The sequence below is a fragment of the Colletotrichum aenigma genome (genome assembly GCF_013390185.1).
Source record: "Colletotrichum aenigma strain Cg56 chromosome Unknown KSG_Cg56_contig01, whole genome shotgun sequence".
Taxonomy (NCBI): Eukaryota; Fungi; Ascomycota; class Sordariomycetes; order Glomerellales; family Glomerellaceae; genus Colletotrichum; species Colletotrichum aenigma.
The window spans coordinates 3,482,544-3,497,745 of NW_023500907.1; the positions used below are offsets into that span (position 1 = coordinate 3,482,544).

General features: G+C 51.8%; 4 protein-coding genes across 4 annotated transcripts; 2 read left to right on the top strand and 2 right to left on the bottom strand.

Moving 5' to 3' along the window:
- Window positions 1-2,830: 2,830 nt before the first annotated feature.
- levS (Levansucrase) lies at window positions 2,831-3,736 on the bottom strand (the record flags this gene model as incomplete). The annotated part of the gene is made up of 1 exon (XM_037316198.1): window positions 2,831-3,736. One exon carries the CDS (start codon window positions 3,734-3,736, stop codon window positions 2,831-2,833), a length of 906 nt encoding a protein of 301 aa, XP_037184992.1.
- An 832-nt stretch (window positions 3,737-4,568) lies between these two features.
- On the bottom strand, window positions 4,569-6,279 carry atnN-6 (Aspercryptin biosynthesis cluster-specific transcription regulator atnN; the record flags this gene model as incomplete). The annotated part of the gene is made up of 2 exons (XM_037316199.1): window positions 4,569-6,102; window positions 6,161-6,279. The coding sequence occupies 2 exons, from the start codon at window positions 6,277-6,279 to the stop codon at window positions 4,569-4,571; spliced, it is 1,653 nt and encodes a 550-aa protein (XP_037185822.1).
- A 4,839-nt stretch (window positions 6,280-11,118) lies between these two features.
- CGCA056_v000939 (uncharacterized protein) lies at window positions 11,119-11,814 on the top strand (the record flags this gene model as incomplete). Its single annotated transcript, XM_037316200.1, has 1 exon — window positions 11,119-11,814. The coding sequence occupies one exon, from the start codon at window positions 11,119-11,121 to the stop codon at window positions 11,812-11,814; it is 696 nt and encodes a 231-aa protein (XP_037185821.1).
- Window positions 11,815-13,520: 1,706 nt separating this feature from the next.
- CGCA056_v000940 (uncharacterized protein) lies at window positions 13,521-14,318 on the top strand (the record flags this gene model as incomplete). Its single annotated transcript, XM_037316201.1, has 1 exon — window positions 13,521-14,318. One exon carries the CDS (start codon window positions 13,521-13,523, stop codon window positions 14,316-14,318), a length of 798 nt encoding a protein of 265 aa, XP_037184760.1.
- Between the last annotated feature and the right edge of the window lie 884 nt (window positions 14,319-15,202).

The window sequence follows — 15,202 nt, forward strand, 5'->3', positions numbered from 1 at the left end:
CCGAATCTACCTCTCGGCCTTCACACACACGGCTTCTCTCAACCACCCGCGCGCCGAATCCGAGGTTTGACAATGTGCAAGCCGGTCTCGGGCTTCCATTTCCCATTTCCACCAAGCGCCATCCCAAACTCCCGGGTCCCCGAGTACGTGTGTATGTGTATGCAGCTCTTGCAGGGGCGAATTGTTGGGTAATTTTTATTTTTTTTTACGACCTGCAAGACGACAGCGATTTGGTGCAACAAAGGAAAAAAAAAAAAAAAACCCGTATACGCAACGCCCCCCAGTCGACCAGACTTGCACCACTTACCACAACCGGACACAAGGTTTCTGCGTTTAATTCTCTGCTTCTCTTCTTTCGTCCAACCCGCCCCAAAAACGACTCATCGCATCGTTCCGAAAAGACTACCTACCTAGAGAACCAAACAAAAAGATGTGTGTAAAAATAGCTACCACCTCGCGGCGCCTCCCTTTCCCCAGTCGCGCGCCCCGTCCCACCACACATCCCATGTCACACAAACCCGCTTTCGGTTCCAATCCTCCTCCCACTTGCCCGTCGTCCGCCGTTTATTACCACCAACGGGCAGGCAATGTTTCGACAACGCAGAAGGGACACCACTAAGAAAACACATCAATGTGCACAGCCACCCACCACCACCCCTCCAGCAGGACAAAATCGCCTTCCGGCAGCACGCAGCCCGTTCAGATCTCGCCATTCGCCAACGTGCGCGTTCGAACCGCTTCACTGGATGCCGCCGCTGACTACGCAGACGCTTAGCCTCCAACGCCGGTCTTCCTCGCCCGTCGTCGGGTCCTTCTAGCGTCGATGCCAACGGCCTTGGCTCTCCCACATCTCACTCTCGCCTTCGCCCCCTCTCCCGTCCTCCCGCGCTGACCTCATCAATAACCCGGCCCCCAAAAATGCCGTCTCACGCCGCTCATCCGTCCAAGTCCAACTGACCAACCCCGATCGCATCATCGTAGCATCAGAAATACACGCATGAGCATATCCCTCATCAGTAATCCTAAAATGAGGCTCTCGGAACCCTCCCGCATCTCGCGCTTGCCTGCCTGCCCGCCGCCCCCCTTCATCGCCCAGCGCCGCATTTAATTCTGGAATTGATACCCACAGCCCACCCTTCCCTCCCCAGAAAACACGACCCTTTTCCATCCATCGTCCAGGGTATGCCCATCCCTTTCTAAGATTTTTTTCTTGCTCAAAAGGCAAAAAAGACAGGGTTCATATGCTTTCCGTAGGGGACCGTCGCGCTGCGCGTGGAGTCCCCCTTTGCAGTGCACAACATCCCGAACACACACGCATTCCGCACTTGCAGCATCAAACATCAATGAAAAAATCCAGTCTTAGATCAGCCTAGACCTACCTAGTAGACCACAGCTTCCCCCCCGTACAGTGTCCCCCACCAAAAACAAGAATCTCACTCCACACCCGGAGCCCAAACCGGCCCCCGCCCGGAGCTCGGTACGGACCACCTCCCAAAACGGGAACACTCCCAACAGCAAAATGTCACCCTAGCTGACGACGTTTGCTTGCGTCGTCGTCCGCAGGGCTGAGCCGATCAACGGGGTTTCCTGCCAGCATCGCATCTCTATCCCACGATGCTTCGTAGACCGCTGGTGAGAAAGTTCGTGTTGGTCCTGTATCGCGCGATTCTGGCAGATTTCTGAGCAAAAGTGACGGCGCGGTGAAGAACCAGACGACCCATGAGTAAACACCGCTAGTCCAACACCCCTCGGGGCCGAGCTTCCTCTTCTCGGACACCGCCTGTTTTCCCTGTGCTAGAGCGACTGCTTTTCCTGTGGCTATACTACCCTTACCGTCGTCGCCATTGCTGCTGTCGTCGCTGCTATCGTTGCTATTATTATTACTGTTGTCGTCCATCATCGTCCCCGTCAAAGTCACCAAGTATACAAGAGACAAAGCCGCCCAGATATAGGAAAATTAAGCGGTCTCTCTTCTCGGGCTGGAGGGGGAGCCTTCCCCGTCGGGACCACCTCTGGAGAGCCGCGTAAGATCAAGCTCAGCCCGTATGGCTGGGGCCGGCTGTCGCTACCGTTGCCGTCGATGTGGACCTCATCGGGTCCTCTGCTGAGGTTTCTGCCCCGTGGCTTGGCGCTATCGAGGGCCCATTCTTCTAATTCGACCTTGGGTGTTGTTTTTTAAGCATGCCGTGATGGGACGGGGTTCGGATGACATGGATTGCGTGGAAGCTTGGGTGAAGCCCTGTCGAGGGCGCGTATGCTTACTGCCGGGAGACTCCCCGTTGTCTGACGAGACCGTCGACTGCCACAAAGCGAGATATAACCGAGACGTGAGTCGGGGACCAGGACAGCGGGGGAAATGATGGAAGTCCCCTGGCCAGGCTGCCCGATGATCGGTGACAGTTGAGATCACAAACTTTGAATCACCAAGGAATGCTCGTATGACACGCTGTTGTATTCGCTATCTGACAAGTTCTGATATAGAGATAATCCGTACTTCCATGATACACCGCGACGACCATCCTTCGCAACGACCCCTCGGCCACGCCCGGGAGACTATTTGCTCTGCATCAAAGGGTCAGCTCAGAGTGTTGATGTCAAAGCTCCCATGCGGTACTCACAAGGAAAATGATTTCATGCCGCATCTTCGTTGGTGAGGCAGCCCATATCAGAGGCTGAGAGCATCAAGAACAGCCGTCCGTTTCTGCGTGTGTTCCCAACAGCACATCCAAAAGCACTCCGTGTGCTCTTGGCATTCGACAATAGGCCAACAACTTTGCTGTGACCGCAGACACCTTCGCTAGTGGTAGAGATTGCCGTTGTGGTCGTATCGCTACTCGAAATGAGTGACGTCAGGCTTTGTAACTTTCAAAATTGATACAGGTATTATGTCGGGTAAGACGTATGTGCCATCCTGCCATACGCCGTTAATCCTTCGGTCATTTGGGTCTGGGTCGTCTTCCGAGGACCATGGCCAGCGGGCGCGAAAGCGTGCGATAGTCTCATCCGTGGACTCGTTGTTCTTCTGGCATACCCGTATCAAAGCAATCTTCAGGTCTTTGATGGTCGGATTTTTCTTCCTCCTACACTCTTGGTAGTATTCTCTGACAACTATGCGGCGCAGATTGTCGTTTGTCTCAATGCAATCCATTCGAAACGCGGCATCGGCACGATCGATATCATCGCCAGATTCGAATTTGGTCAGGAAATTCGACTTCGACGTCGACGACATTCTCGCCCGGGTGCTCCAATAGTGACAACGGAACCAAAACCTGATCTTGAATGGGATATACAGGCTAAACGACCTAGAATTGTCGGGTCTTGGTGCAAATACTGCAGATTCCGCAGGCGGAACAGGCGGAACAGGCTCAACAGGCTCGACAGGCTCGACAGGCTCAACAGGTTCAACAGGCTTGACAGGCTCAACAAGCCCAACAGGCGTAACAGGCGTAACAGGCGTAACAGGCGTAACAGGCGTAACAGGCGTAACAGGCGTGACAGGCGTTGCAGCCGTTGTAGATGTTGCAGTCGTTGTAGTAGTAGGTGGATTGTGGTCTTGGTTGCTTGTCGTAGCCGCGTCTCGATTGCCTGCCGCAGCCGCGTCCTGATTGCTTGCCGCAGCCGCGGCTTGATTGCTTGCCGCAGCCGCGGCTTGATTGCTTGTCACAACCGCGTCTTGGTTGCTTGCCGCAGCTGCGTCTTGATTGCTTGCCGCAACCGCGTCTTGATTGCCTGCCATGACTGACGTGGGACGATTGATGAATGTGGTAATCCAAAAGAGAAGAGCTGATGATGTGGTGTGGTTGTGTCTGGTTGAATGCTGATAGAAGCTGGCGGTGCTGAGAATGGTGATGATGTTGGGACGAGGTTCCAGGAGACGGACGTCGTCAGGTCCGCGTTATTTATGGTCGCTCACTTGCTGCTCTTTCCTGACATCGTGCCTTCCTCCATCCCTCGTTGTTGCTTCCTGTCGATGTTCTTCCCGCCTTCCCCCGTCGGCAGGTACTTCCTGTTGCTGTGCTTGTGGTCTGGTTTATCCACACTCACTCCTTCCCGCTACTCTTTCGACTGCTTCTTGTCGCCTTGCTTCCTTGACATTGCCTTCTGATAGTTCCTGCCCGTCTTCGCCGTTGCTCTTCCTACCTTGTACCTTGTAGTTCTGTGGGAAACTGTGACTTACATGACTTGGAAACAAGGCCAAGTGCGGAAAGAGTCAATGGTTCATTCGATATCGCTCCTTTCTTCCCTGGCAACTATCATCCCAGGCGTTCCTCTCATGCGCCTAGCCATGTCAAGGCCGTCCTCTTGCCCGAGCCAGCAGACTGACAATGATCCCTTCCATGCCTCGGTCTTTCCAAAAGAGCTTTGCTAGCCAGGCAGTGTCCCATGTACCTCTAGTGGCGTACTTGCTACTTCCAGAAGGATAATAGTAGTGGAGAATATTAGAGCGACAGTAACGACGACGACGATAGATGACAGCGACGATGAATTTTTATGCGATCAGAGGCGATATACAGATTTTACGCATGTTCGGTGCACACTGCCCTGCCTAAAAACTTCTTCTCAAAGGCTCACGGCATCTCGATCTTGTACTCCAACGCATCCCGTCCGACGACCGCCGGATCCTCCACAGCCTTGACCCACGAGATGGACTTCTCATCGTACACAACCTCGTAACTAAACATGTGATCCTCCTCGCTCTTCTCCCCAACACGGCTCCGAAGAGTCTCCTTCGCCCGCTGGACGCCCTCCAGCATCGTGACATACGTACACGTGTCCCAAAGCCCGTCCCGGCGAGGGAACCTGCGCAGCAGTCTCATCGCGTCCGCCTTCACGCCGTCATCGGCGCACAGGATGGCTGCCGCGCCGAGGGGCCACGTGGGACTGATGCTGTTCATCGTAAACACCTCGCCCATCTTCGCGTGCCGCTGTTGAATTGTGAGAAACTTCTCGCTTAGCGTGACAACCTCCCTGAACGCGGGCGTCAAGGATACGAGTGCTTCCCAGTCCGTGTAATTTGCTGTTTTTGTTGGTACGGACAGATACGTAGAATGTATCCTCAGACCGAGGGTCTTCAGCCGCTCCCGATCTTCTTGGTCTTGGGCGTGCTTTTCCGGCGCCCTCACCAGAGGCAGGAACCTTGCTCGCCAGCGCTCAATGAACTTCATATGCTCCTTGACCTTCTCAGTAGATATCGGCAAGCTCTGTGTCGAGGGATACGCTGCCGGCGACTTGTTCCCCGTCCCTTCGACCCTGAACCCAATCAATAGTGGTGCGTGGTGTACAACATGATGCTGCGTAATCTCCCACCAGCGATGTGCCTCGTCGAGGGTATCAAACACCTCCGGCATCTCATCCACAGCATACCGCTTCATCCTCCCTCGACAGCACCACGGCGCATGCTCTTCAGTCTCAGCGGGATGGTCTCCTCCGTGGCTCCACGACTGCATCGTAAGGCGTTGGAAGTTCGCAACTATCGCCTCAAGCAGCGGCGTCCTCTTCCGCCCGACCCGCCGCTCATACTGATCAAGAATGTGACATCCGTGATTCAAGTGAATCAGCGCCGCTTTCCTATCCCCTTGCAACGCCTCAAACATGAAGAACAAAAGACACGTCATGAGTACCTTCGGGAACGAGTCTTCCGTTGTGGCCGACGCCGCCGTGTGCTGCAACGCGCGGTTATAATACCTCAGCGCATTAGGATAATACGGCCCCTTGCCCCTGAGCCGCTGCTCTCTCGTGAAACTCCCCAAGGACGCCGCGCCAATCGCAAACGCAGCATTCCTCACGCCGGCGTCGGACCGCGCGAGCTGCGGTATCGTCTCGGTGATCAGCTCGGACGGGAACACCAGCGTGTCGCCCGCGAACCACAGCCAGTGGTCAAAGTGGTCCCGCTGCAGCTGGCTGGTGAACACGAGGCCCTCGTAGCTCGGCTCGACCACCCGCGGCGAAATGGCCACCACGCTGCCCCTCGGAGACCTCACCGCCTGCTTCGGGGGCGTCTTTGATGCCCGCGGCTCCGTGATGTAGCCCTCACACGGGACCTTGCGCTTGACGCAGTTGTGGCATGTCGGCTTCGCTTCGTCGCATTTTACCCTGCGGCGTCTGCCAGAAACGTCAACATTGACACGAACATGTCTCAGTGTGAAGAATGACTACATACTTGCAAGTAATACACCCGGTCCGCACCTTGGGCTTGCTGGCCCGGGTGCTGGGCCCGTCCTTGCGCGGCCAGTCCTCGAGCGCGAAGGTGAGCACTTCCGGGCCTGGACGGATCGTCATAGGGCTGATTGGTCTGATCGTAGGGCTGATAAATTTGGTGTGAGATGGACTTGTAAGCCGGCGGCGTCCCAGCGACCCGGTTGCGGTTTCGTCTCGTTGGTTGTGAGACGGGGGTGGGCAAACCAGAGTTCATCGACGGATCTCTCGTATGTCCTGAACAGGAAGTGCGGGAGACAACGGTCCCTTATCTAACCCACAAGCAACAAGAGAAAAAATGACAGATCAAGTGTGTTTTTCAACAAGAATGAGATGAACTCGCAGCGGCTGTTGTGATGAATTTCTCCGTCAATTTGCTGTTGCCTAAACTTCCCCTCTCACATCCACGTTTCCGCGTAACATCAAACGGGCAGAGAAAGCGTCATCTGGGCAGAATTAAACCCCATGTTCCAGATATAAACTCTGATCTACGATAAGGGAAAGAAGAAGTCCGTTGGGAAAGGATAGTTCGGGAAGGCTATTCGCAGGATTCGCAGTGCAATTAGAGTGTGCCAGGCACTGCCCCCCTTAGCAGGTGTGCCAAGTGAAGGTAGACCGGACATGGGTACGCGGTAAACTCGATCTCTGACTGGTGCGAAAGTCTAATGCAACATGGCAAAGAGCGCACCCAGAATCGGCCAAGCCAGGCAGCAGTAAAGTCTATGACGACTCCATGAGATGGTAATCATCACCTAAGGCACGATCACTGGAGAATTGGGCATAATTTTCGAATTTGACGACGATATTGGGGGCTGCGTGGGTGTAAGCGAGCGTGGGATTCGGGGACGCTAAAGATGCAACGGTGATGCGTTGGAACGGTCTGGATCGATCGCTCTCCTGCGGGAAAGAGGCAGCTGGATTGAGCTCCTAAGCGAGAACGAGGAGCATTCCCCGGAGATTGTCGGCGTAGGGACGGCGTCCGGACCGGGCCGACCCCATTTGGTCCGAACCACGAGCGGCGTCCTTCGGCGTTGCGGGTCTGGCCCTAATTGCAGTGGCCGAAGCGCTCAGCAGACGAAGTTTTCTGCGCATCTCTTGCGACAGTATGTTGATGCTCAGATTTTCTACTCTTTCCCGCCTCGTTGCAGTACGACTTATTTCTTCTGCATGCGGCCGTCCTCATGCTTGCGCACTGCCTCCACGTCCATTTCGCGCCCCGAGACTTGCAACGGCATTCGCCGAAAGAACAACCGGAATGGGATAAACGGCGGCGACAGGGCGTACCGAAACCTTTTCCGGACCGAAGAGATGCCAGCATGGATGTCGACCCCATGGAATGCACTATTTGTGTCAACTCGTGTCCGGACAACCTGAGCTGCGATGCCTCTCAGTAGCAAAATCAACTCAAAACAAATTTCCACGGCTTTTGACAATACGCAAAGGACGAAAAATGATGCTGAGCAAATGCTCTTTGTGACTTGAATCACCGGCAAAATGATCATGACGCCAATGATGATCATGATCTCGCCGAGGAGGAGCAATGGCAGGAACACCACGCCGGGGACTACCTCCCAAGCAGTGTCAAGGTAAACTGAAAGGTCTTCCGCCTGGCGAAAGAGGCTTCTGTAGATGCCGTGGGGACTCTGGCGGCAATGAGTGGTTGCACTCGAAAATATGCGCGGGTTAGAAACACTAACCATGACAAATTTGGCAGGCAGACGTGTCTCTGAGGCTTTTTAATTGTTCAATGCTAGTCGTCGACTCGAAGATCATTACTCGCAAGTTGCCCGCAAGTTGCCCGCAAGTTGCCCGCAAGTTGAATGATGAACCTCTAGCTTTCTCAGATTCAAGTTCCATCATGGCCGGACTTATCTAGCCACGTCCCAATATCAGCTGCCTAGCTAGCACCGTACATGTCATCTCGCCTGAGAAGATAAGAGAAGATGCCTTCTCCAGCAAGGTTACCAAATTTGGAAAGTTATCCTAAAGCGCCGGCATAGCATGGCCAGCTTTCATCATCTGACATCTCGATGCTGACTTAGCACAAGTCAGTATTACACAACCCATCCATCTATCTGTCTGATTACAACCATAGGTTGAACATGAACATGGAACATTCTATTCACCAAGTGAACAGGCGTTGTAGTACACAGCATGAAAGGTCTTCGCAGGGCTCGTTAGAGCTGGTGACTAGTGTGCTCGACAGTTGGAATCCAAAATGCATGTGGCTTGTGCGTCACAGCTGTCGGCAGTTGCCTACATTCATGCGTAGTGTGTCGAAGTTTCTTCTTCATACCCCTGGACACGCCAGGGCGTACAATGAAAAGAGGTTCGCGTCGCCTGGAGGCAGTGTAATACCAGGGACACTGTGGGATGAGTCATGTGCAAGCACAGAGGACTCTTCCCTAAAGCCAAAAATAGGAATAATCACGATTGGTCTCCTTAGAGACCTTTCAGAGATTAAACTGAAAAGAACAGATACTACACTTGATCTAAGCCAAAAGGCCTGTTAAGAGATTTTGTTAGCAAATCGTGTTATTCGAGGAGGAGGCATGGGCTTCAAAGACTTACAAAGAGAGCTAAAGAAGAAAAGAAAAAGAAGAGGAAGATGCAGAGACAGACGCGGGTTATATAGAGTTGTGGTGGGCGGTGTCGCGGGGGACAGATCACTCGTGTGGCAGAATTTGGGACGGACTGACTCAGCCGAGACCCGGAGAGTCTTTCCACCGAGTGGGAACAAAAGGAAATGAGCCCTAGAAACACCCAATCAAAGTGTTTTGTGTTCATGCGGCTGTCTTGGGGCTCGGCCATATTCCGGTCGTGTTACCCAAACTTTCCACATTCCTGACAGGGTATGGCTCAAGAGGGGTGTTTCATTGGCTCGAGCGTGTTTTCACGTCCACTGATTGTCTTCGGCACCTTGCAAACAGGCTGTTCCATTGAGGTCTATGGAGAAATGGCTCAGGAAGAATATTGGATGCGCCAGGCGAAGGGCATGAATGGTTATTGCAATTAAGCATCCCTTGAGAGGAAGATTCGATATTTGACAGCCGCCTTCTTCACCGAGCTTACCGTGATGGCGTTTGGTCAAGGGAAGAAGTGGTGGGGTGGCTGGGAAGGTCGTGGCTTGACTGAAGTCAGAAATTGACCGCATACAGAACCTCTTTGGCCAGGCGCCGACGGGACACAACAATTCTATACGAGCGTCGAACTCGATGGATCTCAAGAGAAATATCGAAATTAGCTACCTTGTCGATGGAACAAGTGATCACATAGGTTTGGCCGGACAAGCGACCGATGATCATCATTGAGAGTCACGGAGCTTGATTGTGGGAAGCCGCATTTGGCCGCTCGTGATATCTCGAGAACAGCCAAGTGTGCTTGTCGGTCTTGGATTGCGCGAGAACATCCAGATAAACATCGCTGAAAGAGACTGTCGCGTACTCACTGTTTGAGAATGCTTGAGATCGAAATTGAGGTCAGCGGCGATGTTTCGAGAATCATGCCCGATGTTTGATGTTTTTCGTCTTGTTTCTGCCGACGTTTCTGCCGTCGTCGCTGTTGTCTTCGTCGTCGTCGCTGTTGTTGCTGTCTTTATTGTCCATTAGTGCTGTCGCTTTCGCTGTTGTTGTTGTCGTCGTCATCGTCGTCCGTCGTCCGTCGTGCACCGTCGCCCCTCCACATGACGGTGTCCTCGTTTACACAAGTCAACCCCAAGCAACATGTTGTTCCAGAACACCAAGGACAAGCTAATAGAGACTATGCGATAAGTTCGGATAACCCGCACATAAAATTTCAATGATGACACATTCTCCCAGGAGTCAGCCATGATCGCCACAGTCAACAGCCTTCAATCCCACGCCTAAGCAAGTGCCACAAAAACATGAGATCGATGAGACCGTGACCCCCGTACTCAACAGTACAGAACTACATAAAGGACTACTTCTTCCTCTCCTTCCCGACAACCACTGCCACCGGTGCCTGGGCCGGCGGGCCCCTATCTCGGTGCTGCCGCCCCACAGCACCACGCCGCCACCGACACCTCAAAACCCGGGGCAACGGGCCTTCGGGCCGTCATTTGGCCCGTCTCGGACATTTGGCTGCGTGAGGCCTGACTCCCTTTGGCTAGTACCCGGAGACCAATTGCGAGGGCATGCGCCGAGGAAAACAAGAAAAAGGAACACCCCCAGCAATACATCGTCTCGTATCTTGCCACGTAACTGAGTTCGTGTCTGACTAGACGAGAAGGCCGGAGTCTTCGTGTATTTGGCGCTTAACAAGTCGAGGAGGCCGTTTCGTTGCCAACTTCACCTTGCGAAGCTTATTGACAACCAGCTGTATTGTCGACCCGGGGGATAGTCATAGGCATGAGGGAGATCCCGTTCGGGGTGATCAAGCCAGGGTGCGTCTAGTTGAACAAATATAGGAAAACTGGGTTAGAGAGCCGGTTGTCAGTCTAGGAGAGATACATAGCATACTACTTCACCAGGTACAAGTGTCAAGGCAGGATCAAACTCACCTTTCTCACGTTTCCTTCGCTCCTGCCTGACTAGCTCGAAAACTGTACTTTCCTTGCCTTGTTCCTTGCTCTTTCCCTCTACGAAAATAACCTAAACGCAGCGTTTTCGCAGATATAAAATCCATTGTTTTGGCGGCCACGTCGTGAAATAACTGTCTCTTCTATTCATCCCACAACGTTTGTCAACGACCTGCACCAATTTTGAAGGCATCACGCCTTTCAACGACGTACGCACTTGAGCATCAGAGGTCTACGAGACTGGTGGGGGAAAGTTGAGAACAACTAGCTTGTGCACCATCTGAGCAAGAACACGGAGGAACAAGAACGAACTTTAGAATATCAAGAATCGGGGTATTCAGAACTACCAAGAACAAGACCTAACGATGTCTACTGCCGACGCAAACATGGCCAGTATCGAAGAGAGCCGTCAAATTGTCGAAACACATCTCAAAGAGGTCCACGACTCTCACGAGAGCATCAAAGAGGACATCGAACTAGACCTCGACTCGCTTGGAAACAATCACAGGCTCTTATTCACTCATGAGCGCTTGATCAAAGTCCTGGAGAAGAGACTGGAGAGGCTACGCAACTCCGGTAATACATCTTCAGATAAGCCTAAGGATAGCAGCGAGCCCGAGGAGGACAGCGAGCCCGAGGAGGACAGCGAGCCCGAGGAGAACGGAGAAGAGGGCGAGTCCGATAGTGACGCCATTTCCGAGGCGGACAGCAACAACTCATCAGAGGTTGAAATCCAAAGGACAGCTACAGCTATCCCAGCCCACCAGGACGCTGACCCGAGGCAAAAGAGCGATGGTGCGAAGAAGCGACGCAGAGACGAGTCTGAGGATTTGGAAAGCGATCAGGAGAGCTCCTTCAGCAAGACAAAGAGATCGAGACATCATGCTGGCGGCTACGTCTCTGCTTTCGACGAGGAGGATCTGAAGCTGGTCAGGTTCTTCCGGAGGATGTCTCAGCTGTCCACCGAGCGCCAGATCGACAGCTTCAGATGGATTCATCCTATTGGGAATAAGATGATGGTGGGATGGATGGATATGGTTGAGTCCTTCCAGAACATGACCATCACAGCGGCCAAGAGATAAGCCAACCATCTACTACATCGTCTCATTTCTATCCACCAGTCGGCACTTTCCGACGTTCTATTCTTTCTTTCAGCATTCTTACGATTATCAGAATCTCACACACAACAGCTGCGCAATTTTTCTTATGGGAGACGTTTTTGCAGCGTTTTCAGCATCAGATGGAGAGCCAATGAACTGGTCACGAAGTAATCACAGGGGAGGGTCATTCGATGACCAGCGGAGGACGAGGTTCCAGCAGAGCAGAAACACACAGCGATTGATTTTTCATGGCACAGAAATGGAAAACACAGAGATTAGCCACATACACTAGGCCAGATATCTCTGAATTCTACAGTTTACAATAATGGGGACTCTTCTATCGTGATCTATGAGTTGTCAATTTGCCTATAGGAAGCTCCCGCTCTAACATTCTGACGTTTCCAGATCGCTGTTCGAGTCATCTTTGAGAAATTAATGGACGAGGATGCCAGTAGGGTCGAGGCTCGACTTTACCTTATTTCTGCATCCATCATTCCATACGTGTACCCGGGTGTCAATCTCACGACCCACGGATGCCGAAGGCCAATGGAAACGACTCTAATGTGCAATAGCACGTCCTCATCAATCTTGTGATATGAATTGTTGTACTGCCAGTCAATGAACGACTCTGACATTGTGCTGACCCAGGTCCCCATCTAAGTACCTTACTCACAACACCTGCTACCGTACCTATATAATATCTCATTCACTGGATGAATGTTCATTAGTGTTAGTGTGACGTGCCACGGTTTCGAAGCCGTGATATGACGTGGAGAAAGGCGCAAGAGGAGGGTTTCAAATCCTAAATACCGACAAACAAAGAGTCGCAGGCTATGTTTTCGCACTCTTCACCGCTATTATCTTTTTTAAAACAATTACAAGAGTAGAACAAAAATCAGAATATCATCAGAGTCATTAGAGAACGGTAAAGCTTTTGGGAAAGGGTTTTCTCGGGCATATGTCGCAGACCAAAAGGTCGTACACAGCTTGCTTCGCCACTCTCCAGTCTCCCGAACTGGCAGTATTTCAGTCTTGTCTGAGGTTACGACGTCCAGTTTTCTTCCGATATGAATATCATACCCGAGACTATTGGGTCTACATCGTCAAGACCACAACTGCGATGGTCGTCCTGGGATCCGATACAACATGATAGGGTCAAGTGGGGGAGTGAAAAGGGTGGGAGAACGACAACAGTCATGAATCTTCACCCTGGAAACGAAGTTTGAGTTAAAGGCTTGCTTCAGCAAGAGAGAAAGCAAGGATAGCGTCAAGTACTAACATGGTCAAAGATGCATGTCTGAGTAAAATCCTTTGCAACTTCAACATTTAAGTCTATATAGCTTAATGTGATCAACTGCATGTATTCCTGTGTAGCAAAGACCTTCGACATATCCAGCTAGAATCCATTAGTGTATAAATATTCCTCGTATCTACCGCTCTGTTGACTAACTTTCTCTCCTCTTCAACTACAATACCTCCCAAGTACCCACGCCTTGGCTATTGGAGTGGCATCTTTCAAAAGTATCATCAGTTGCACACAGTTTCAGATTGGAAAGGCTGCTGAGAACGGAGAGAAGTGCTCATAAAGCAACGATAGCCGCTAGGAAGCCAGAAAGCAACGCGAGGAGGGCGGAGACACTAAGGTGACGAGGGATGTCCTCAATGAGCTGCAGTTGAATACCAAGATCATGGGTTCGTGCGAGGAGCTGGAGATCAGCTTAGGGAAGAGTCTGGAGAAAAGCCTGGAGAACCCACGTAGCTCCAGTAACGCATCTTCCGACAAACACGCCAAACGAGACAACGAGTCTCGAAAAGGCAAGAGAGAGCAGAGGATCAAAAAGCTTCGAGTGACAGAGAAGAGCGACACAAACATTCGCAGCTACAACGTTCGTGATTTCAGCGAGCCACCTTCTGCGGACTCCGGCAACCGCAAGTATGATGGAGGATGCTCTACGGATGAGAGCGGTATGAAACCCACAGACGTTGAGAAGGAAGAAGGGTGCATGAATGTCAAGAAAGACAGGTCTAGGGGCGTGGCCAGTGATAAGTCGCCAAAGGTTGAGACTCGGAACCTGAAGAGAGCGAGAAGCCAACAGCAGAATCATACCAGCAAGAAGCACTGGAGGCATAGGAAGGAGAGTCGAAACACGGAGGAGTCAAAGAACGAGCACCGGTCGGAACAGCGCGAGGTTGATGACGAGAAGAAGCGCCGCAGAGGCGATGCTGACGAGCTGGATAGCAACCGGGAGGAGTCAACAAACGGACGCAAGAGAACCAAAAGAGAAGACAAGGCGGAAGCGCCTCCTGACACCGACAACATCACCCAGATCATGAAGTTCATCAGACGGATGGCTCTCCTGTCCGACGAGCGTTTGATGCAGAATCTCCAACATGGCTTTCCCCTGCATGCTCAGGACACGATTCTGGCAGGTTTTCGTATCATCGAATGGTTCCAGGGCACTGAGAGCGACTTGGAGGACCTTTAAACCGGCTGCCCAAATGCTCGATATTTGTTACATATTTGAGCATATCGACAAACTCAGCTCGCCATCAGCGTTTCGACGAAACGGAAAACATCTCATACGCTGGTATGCAGAAGGACTCTTAGACGACAATTGAGCTCTATATTCACACGTACCAAGTGAGAAGCAATCAATCGATCGTGAACAGAGAGGTTTGGTGAAGAAGCCTACAGGGGGATTGGTGCCAGAGGGAAGCTGAGGATGGAGTTTACAAAGTAGGCTGAGTTACTCTTAGCAGAACAGTTTCCTTACAGCGATTCGTCTTGATAGCACGAAACTTAGCCATATGCATCTCCAACGCGGTCTTATACTCACAGGCTCTGTCGAATTCTGGTCCAATGTCATGTTCTAATGCCCAAGTTCTGATTTACAGGAACACGGGATTTACCTGTATTTCACCGTAAGAGCCCACCTAAACGAGGCTCTTAAAAAGAAACAACCTAGAATTCAGCCGAAGATCGATATTTCTGTGCCTTAGCTGATTTCGTGTGTTATATCTATTTTAAAAATACTATATTTACTTAAAAATAAACGAGCCTTCGTATCCAATAGACTTGACATCCTCAATGTTGATTTATCTGCACGCCCGACGAGCGTTTACACGGGGGAAAAGACTGAGGCAAAATTCACCCTGTTCGCGGGCACAATTCTGGAAACACTATATAGGTACTTTTACCCTCTATCGGCCAATAAAAACAGTACAGAAACCCCATACGTTCCTGCTAGAAAGTAAAGCCTCTGAACATCACCGCATAAAGTTCAGGAGGCGCGCAGTCAAGAGGTCTGTCGCTCTAAGCAGGTAAAAATGACTGAACGGCCAGAGGCCTTACACGGGGGTATAAAAGCTA